Source organism: Camellia sinensis, chromosome 8 (assembly GCF_055761805.1).
Source record: "Camellia sinensis isolate YWXY chromosome 8, ASM5576180v1, whole genome shotgun sequence".
Classification (NCBI taxonomy): Eukaryota; Viridiplantae; Streptophyta; class Magnoliopsida; order Ericales; family Theaceae; genus Camellia; species Camellia sinensis.
The window spans coordinates 40292411-40299982 of NC_138968.1; the positions used below are offsets into that span (position 1 = coordinate 40292411).

General features: G+C 46.4%; 1 protein-coding gene across 1 annotated transcript; it reads left to right on the top strand.

Annotated features, from left to right (window-relative positions):
- Positions 1 to 1271: 1271 nt before the first annotated feature.
- LOC145796904 (uncharacterized) lies at positions 1272 to 5591 on the top strand. Its single transcript, XM_082882519.1, has 3 exons — positions 1272 to 3719; positions 3807 to 4389; positions 4499 to 5591. Exons 1-3 carry the CDS (start codon positions 1740 to 1742, stop codon positions 5521 to 5523), a joined length of 3588 nt encoding a protein of 1195 aa, XP_082738645.1. The 5' UTR covers positions 1272 to 1739; the 3' UTR covers positions 5524 to 5591.
- Positions 5592 to 7572: the final 1981 nt, after the last annotated feature.

The window sequence follows — 7572 nt, forward strand, 5'->3', positions numbered from 1 at the left end:
TGCGCTGTTGTTCACTGATTATATTTGCTCCGAATACGCCAACACCGCGATCCTAGCCATCGCCCGTTCAGCTGGCCAACTTCAATGTTTGCTCACTCCGGCGCCACTTCATCACGATCTCGGTTTGTATTGTTCTTGGCCACTCTCTCTCATGGGTGTGGCCTTCAGATCTGTAAGTATTTTATCGAAACCCACTCTCGATCCTCTTGCTTTGATGAAATCTGAATTTCTTTTGATTTGGGCCTTTGAGATTTGTGGGCATTGTTTTATATCGATCTTGAATTTGAGATAACTGAAGCTTCCATTGAATCTTGACTTGCATATGAAATGAAATCCTGAAATTCATATTCTGGAGCTTCATTTTTGGTGGGCCTTGGTCTTCCTCTCAACTAATTTCATTTTTTTTTATTTTGCTACTTGAAAATCTGTAGACAAGTATATATATTGATTATATATATATATATATATATATATTTTAGCTTCGAATCTGCTGGTGCTTGCTTTAGATTGAATCTGCTGGTGGTTCATTTTTTTTTTTTTTTTACTTTGCTGCTTGACAAACTTTGGGCAAATATATATATATACATACTGATTATCATATATATATATTTTTTTGTTTAGAGCTCGGATTAACCACATTAGCCTTGGTTTGTGCACAATCAATCGCTGCTTCCGGCTTCAGTTTATCCGACGTCGACCACGCACGTTCGCCCTCTCAACGCAACGTGTGTGGTCTTGCCCAACCTAGCTCCACATCGCTGCTTCCGGCTTCAGCTTATCCGATGTTGACCACGCACGTTCGCCCTCTCAACGCAACGTGTGTGGTCTTGCCCAAGCCTAGCCCAGTCTTGTTGATTACAGTCTGTAAAGCCTCTCTGATTTCAGCTTAAATTTCCAGTATCGGCTTCGGACTTCACCTCTCTAACTGCCCAAATTTGTAAGTATGACATTCGACCCCCTCTTCCGAATATAAATATATTTAAATATATATATATATATTTTTGTGGCAATGTAGAGGGCTCAAGCAATCTGATGAAAATAAAAATAAAGTAAATAAATAAAAACTGAATCTGAATATGGACTCAATTTTTGTGGCAATCCCAATGATATATTTTTTTTTTAGCTCAAACACCGTGATTTTGGCCATATGGAAACATGCACTAGCACTTGAAACCTTATTGAGGTGCTTGGCTTGAACATAATTTGTTGAACTTTATCACCGAGGAAAGGCCGAATATAACTTGTTGACTAGTATTTGAGCTCCATTTTTGACATGGAGAGGGAAAACCCTGGACTTATGAATATGGACTTTGGAAAGGACATTCTTGTAATTTGCATAATGATCCATTGAATCTTGCTACTGATAAGCAATGTAATATACTTCGGATCTCGGGCCTGAAATTTACTATTGAACTTCACTCTGTCCAAATTTTGAACCCCGTATAAATTGGACCTTTAATATAGAACATAGTGACTTTAAGAAATTGACCCAATTGAACTTCATCATGAAGCGACCTATGACATTGCACCTCTTATTGATGATAGAAGACGAAAATCTATATGTTGATGATGCACCCATTGGTATTAAAATTTGTTGAGCTTGAAGAATATCCAAGAAAATGAATTGTTGATGACGTCCGAAGTTGAATTTGTTGATAAACCCATCATGTTGCATGTAACAATATTCTGAATTTTAATACGGTCAACTCTTTAATATTTATACAGGTTATTTCAGCCATATGTCTTCTCGAAAGAAACCCGTTGTCCCGGGGTCATCGGAACCGGCTCTCATGAAAGAGAGGGATGTACCTCCGGTATCTGAGTGGAGGAAATCTCCTTATTTTGGTCGGAAGGACCCCTTCTGGCGGGCGGCTACCTCTACCACTTCTCTTCTATCTCCGAAGGGGGCTCCATTATGTCTCACTGAGGACACTAACTCTGGCCAGGAGGCCCTCATTTCTCCTTCCTCGGTGCTACGCTTTCGGATTGAGCGGGGGGACTTTCCATACTGTTATCCTCAGTTCAAGGCCTTCTCAAACCCTCCTTTCGGTTGGCAAGAGTGGGTCGATGATGTCCTCTCGGACAAGAGCCTCTGTCAACGGCTTCAGGAGGCTCGGCTATTGATCCCGGTGAAAATATCTAGATCTCTATCCATCCGTCGCAACAATGCTAGCCTGGAAGCCATGGCTCTTCGGTGGAGCACCGAGACACACACCTTTATACTTGGCCAGCACGAGATGGGGCCCACCCTTGAGGATGTGTTCATGTTGCTGCGTCTGGAAGTGACCGGCCCTGATGCCTTCGACCCTGAGCAGACACCCCCCGAAGATGATTCTTTGATCCAATCTCTGAAGCTAAATCTTCAAACTTGTGGTCGGTGGAGTTCTGTTTTTGATGGTTCAGCGAGGAGGACTAGTCGAGTAAGGACGGACCGTGCCTCCTATACTGCATGGATCCGTCACTTCTTCAAGGATCTTCAGCCCTTGGCCAGAGATGCTGACCCTGACTCTCGGGAGTATGAAGCCGGTCCGATGTATGGCTCCAGGCTCTATTTCTTGGGATTTCTGGCTTGCTTCCTTTCATTCTTCATTCTTCCGAGCACACCTCCGGATTCCCTCAATCCTTTCGTCTTCCCCTTGGCAGTCCGGCTCTTTAGAGGAGATCGGATCCCTTTGGCTTCCCTATTTCTTGGGAATCTCTACTATCGGCTGGATCTACTACATCGAGATATGGTTCGCTCCGTGGGTCGATATGAGCCTGTCTCCTTTATTCACAGCCAGTTCCTGCTATGTTTCTTCTTCGAGAGGTTCCCAAAATTTGCCCCTGCTCCGACTGTATTTGAGGCGGAAGTTCTTCGGGAGATAGTGGATAAAGATGGCATCCCCGTGCTCAATACTGATGGGTCTCGGACATTTGAGAAAGCGAAGTCTTGCCAGCCGTTGATTACACGGTGGTCACGTACCATTTCCACCTTATCCTTGAATACTCTGGTGGATGATCCCCGACGCTTTGTGGCACAGCCGTATGTATGCCCACCTGTGGGTGTGGCCACACCGCTTATCTATCATGGTTCCTCCCGCTCGGTGTCCTTTCCTTTGCCGAAGAACATCCCTGCACCCTTTGTTGATATGCTGATTATGATCCGTCCGAGTTCATTACCGGTGTGGCATGAGGAAGGCGTTGATAGTGCCGTTTATAGGCCTGACCGTGTAGCATGTCAATTCGGGTTTGATCAATGTGCCCCGGGGCCAGCACCTCATTTATTATCATTTTCAGAGAGCTACGGGCGCTTCAGTCGCCGGCTTATACACACCGTGCTTCCCATATCCGGCTCTTTGACGATGCCAGGCTTGAGCCGAGTAGGGGGTTTCACCCCCTCTTTCAGGCGGTATTGGCAGAAGAATATCGATGCGTTTATTGCATTTGTCCAGAGCAGACCGACCGTATGTTTGCCTCCGCCGATTTATAAGAAGGATTCTTCTCTTCGGCTACCCGAGAGCCGAAAATCTGACCACATGTACGAGGGTTTCTTCACTTCATCTGCTCCAACTGACCCTTCTGCTCGGGCATCTGCTTCTAGCTTGGCAATTACTTCTCCAGAGCCAGTCCCTTTGAATAAGGCCTCTGGTCCTCGGACGACCCGCCTTAAGAAGATGGCTCACAAGAGGACTTCTGATGCCAGTCCTTCCGCTCCTCGCCTTTCCAAAAGGCTTCGTGAGGTACCCGAAATTCTTGATTTGAAGCTACTTTCCTTCTTGCGACTATACCTTCTAAAATGAAAACTTTTATTTGCCCATGTTATGTAGGATCCTGCGGTTGTTGACGTTCTCGGTACCGTGGCTCCTGGCCATGCTGCCTCCCCCAGGCCGGACTCAGACTTGGACGACACCCTCCCTTTGTCTGCAAGACTTGTGAAGATGTGCACCCCTCGTATAGCAGTTATAGATGACGATGATGATGAGGCTGAGTCCTCCGATCATTTTTGTGACCTTATTCCACGCACGCGTCGTCATCGCCCTACCGTAGCTGAGGAGGAGCACTACCTTGGTGACGAGTTTGTTGGGGCTCACCGTTCTGATGTTGAGATTGCTGGAGGGACTGATGCCACAGAAATTGATGTCGCGGGCCATGCTTCTAGAGGCGATGTAGAGATGAGGTGCGCCTCTGGGAATGGTGTGGAGGTGGATGTGCTAGAGATCTCTGAGACTCGCTCTGGCACTTATGGTGATTCTCATCCTCCGGCCCTCCTTCCTTCTTCAGGGATGACTACTACTGTTCAGGCTTCATCAGACATTGAGATCGATCAGGTGGTCTCTACACGACCAAGTGACTTTGTTGATGCTAGGAGTCCTTCAGTTGCCCCTGCTTTGCATATTGATTCTCCCTCTGGTAATCTTTCTTTCTGAAGTTTGTCATTTACTTATATCTGTGAGAAATCTTTACTTAAATGACTTTCCTGTTCCCTACCTCTAATAAGGCCTTCTTATCTTTTCTTCAGTGTTAGCTGCTAACGGGGTCTTGCCTTCACCTACCTCAGACTCTGCTCCAGTGTTAGCTGCTACCGGGGTCCTGCCTTCACCTGCCTCGGACTCTGCTCCAGTGTTAGCTGCTACCGGGGTCCTGCCTTCACCTGCATCGGACTCTGCTCCAGTGTTAGCTGCTACCGGGGTCCTGCCTTCACCTGCCTCGGACTCTGCTCCAGTGTTAGCTGCTACCGGGGTCCCGTCTTCACCTGCCCCGGACTCTACTCCGACTCTCTTTGTAACTCCTCACGGTTCTCCTTCTCAAGGGGGAACACCTGCCTTTGAGACGACTGCTAGAGGTTCTTCATCGCCAGTGCCTTCAAATATTTTGGATTTGAATCTCAGTGATTTCCACATTGATAGTGATGCTTTTGGTCTTTCCCCTTATCGTTCGGCATTCTCAGGCTCGGGACCTCTGCCGGGAGTTACCCCTCCGGGTGGTTCATCTAACCCGATAGACATTGGGGAGATTCCTGAGACTAGCAGCTTTCCGGCCCCAATTCCTCCTTCAGCTTCTGGCAAAGTATCATTTCTCCATTATTGGGTAGCTCCTGAGTTTGCTTCAGTTCTACAGCTTGTGCATTCAAGTTACCCGGAGACCTTTGCTTCATTTGCTTGCCAGTGTCCACTCATTCAGACTGCTCTTCTCGAGTCTTTTGCCACTATCTTATATAGCTTGGACACGCAACGGTTGTGTGACCTTAATGGAAAAGTAGTCGAGACGGCGTATCAGGGGATCTCTGACATGGAGCGTCACCAAGTGGACTTATCATGGCTTCGGAAGCGCCTGGATATAGCTTCGAACGCCAGTCATCGGCTGGAACTTATGTCTGTGCTTGCCTCTTATCGCACCTCTATAGATGAGACAAAGGTAACTCTTCGTGAACTTGAGTCGGGTTATGCTCGGGCCTTGGAGACTTTAGAGGCACACTCTACTGTTTGTCCTCCAGATGTAGATGTGACGGGCAGCTTCTTCGAAGGTGTCTTTAGGAAAGATTGAGTTTTTTTTTTTATCATTACTTTCTTGCCCCTTTCGATAAAAATGTTTTATCTAGGACAATGCAATGAAATGACAAAAATTTTTGTTGTTTGGATATTTTCGCATTGTTTTCTCATTCTACTTGATAAAATATTTATTTCGAATGATAGAACAATCATATGCACATGTTTATAAAAGCTGAAATATTCTCATTAGTTCTTCCACTTTCTTGACAAAAGCATAATAGATTCACTGTAAGTGATGGGATAAAACATACACCATAGAGAAAACCAGCTTCTTCATAACGCAAGGGAAATACAACCTTTAGACAAAGTAAGAAAGTGAAAATGAATTTCAACATAGATGAGTCCAACTATGGGTAGTAATGCTTGATAAACTTTGCATTGAGCGGGCCAGTTCGGAAGCCGTCTTCAACCCTTACAAGTTTGTAGTACCCGCTTGAGCTTGCCTGAACCACCTTGTAGGGCCCTTCCCATTTTGGAGAAAACTTGGGTAAAGGCTGTCCTCGCATGATTGGGTCTACAATCTTCCATACTAGATCACCTTCTTCAAACTTCCTTGGTACCACAGTCTGGTTATAGGCTCGGGCGATGGACTCATGATACCTTTCCATGACTTTTGCAGCTCTGTCATGCTTTTCCTCTAATGCTTCCAATCTGGTGGTTCGAGGCTCCAATACCATTCCCGAGGCGAGAGCCATTCGAGCAGATGGCGTTTCCAACTCTATAGGTAACACTGCCTCGGACCCATACACAAGGGAGTAAGGAGTTGCTTGAGTTGGCTTTCTCTTCGCAGTGCGATACGCCCATAGGGCTACTATCAACTGTTCGGACCAAGTCCCCCCAAACTCATCCATCATCTTGCTCAGAATCCTTATCAGTGTCTTGTTTGTGGCTTCCGCCTGCCCGTTCCCTTTTGGATAGTAGGGTGTGGATTTGTGATGCTTCACTTGGTAAGTCTCTAGGAGGCTCTTCACATCTTTGTTTATGAAGGGAGTGCCGTTATCCGAGAGGATGGTGTTTGGTACTCCAAATCGGCAAATGATATTCTCCTTGATGAAGTTCGCAACTGCAGGCCCCGTAGCGTTCTTCAGAGGAATTGCTTCGACCCACTTTGTACTCAATTCTGTGGCTGCGAGAATCCACTTGTACCCCTTAGAAGATGTGGAGATGGGCCCTATCAGATCAAAAGCCCAGGTATGGAACGGCCATGGCGTTCGGATACTATGCAGGTCTACAGCTGGAGCATGGATCAAATTTCCGTGTTTCTGACAAGTCTGGCACCTCTTCACGTGATGGGATGCATCTGACTCCATGGTCGGCCAGTAATACCCAAGGTGTATAAGTTGCTCGAACAGCCGAGCCCCTCCTTGATGTTCAATCTCGTGGGCTCTTCCGAGGACTAGATCTGACTCCTCCTTGGAGAGACATCTCAGGGGAGTGCCCTCAATACTTCTTCTATACAGCTTGTCCTGGTCAAGAAAGTACCGCCTCGCTCTCCTCTTGAGGTGTGCAATGTCCCTCGGGCTCTCAGGTAGTGTTCCCTCTTTGAGATAGTCAATGTAGACTTGTCTCCAGTCAGGGGTATCAATTTCAAAGCAACTCTCATCCTCCCGGATGTATGACTGACACTTGGGGCATTCCCTCTGTAATTGATTTGAGTCCTTTTCCATCTCGGGCCAATAATAACCTTGTCTTTGGATTCTTCTATACAGACTGATATCCCCATCCCCGCAAGACTTTTCATGGATCTGTTGTAGCCGGAAGCTTGCTTCTTGTTGGCCAATACACCGGGCTAGGAATCCGGTACCTCCTCGGAAGTAAAGTTCACCTTGAATAATTGTGAATTGGGCGAGCTTGGCCATAGTCAGTTTTCCAACTTTGCTTCTGAGTTGCTCGAGGACTTCTCCTCTCCAGTCCTCCGGAAGGCCTTTGTCTTCGGGTATTATTGAAGGTTCTGTTCTCTTCTTGATAACAATTGTTGCCTCTTCCTCTGGAATGTCAACTCTTGCCCCTAATGTTGCGAGGGCATCTGAAAACTTGTTGTCGG

Bases quoted from the DNA above. Each gene is read 5' to 3' on its own strand.
- LOC145796904 (XM_082882519.1), top strand. From the start codon at position 1,740: ATGTCTTCTCGAAAGAAACCCGTTGTCCCGGGGTCATCGGAACCGGCT. The intron at 3,720-3,806 runs GTACCCGAAATT...CATGTTATGTAG, and splicing joins TTTCCAAAAGGCTTCGTGAG to GATCCTGCGGTTGTTGACGT. The intron at 4,390-4,498 runs GTAATCTTTCTT...TCTTTTCTTCAG, and splicing joins GCATATTGATTCTCCCTCTG to TGTTAGCTGCTAACGGGGTC.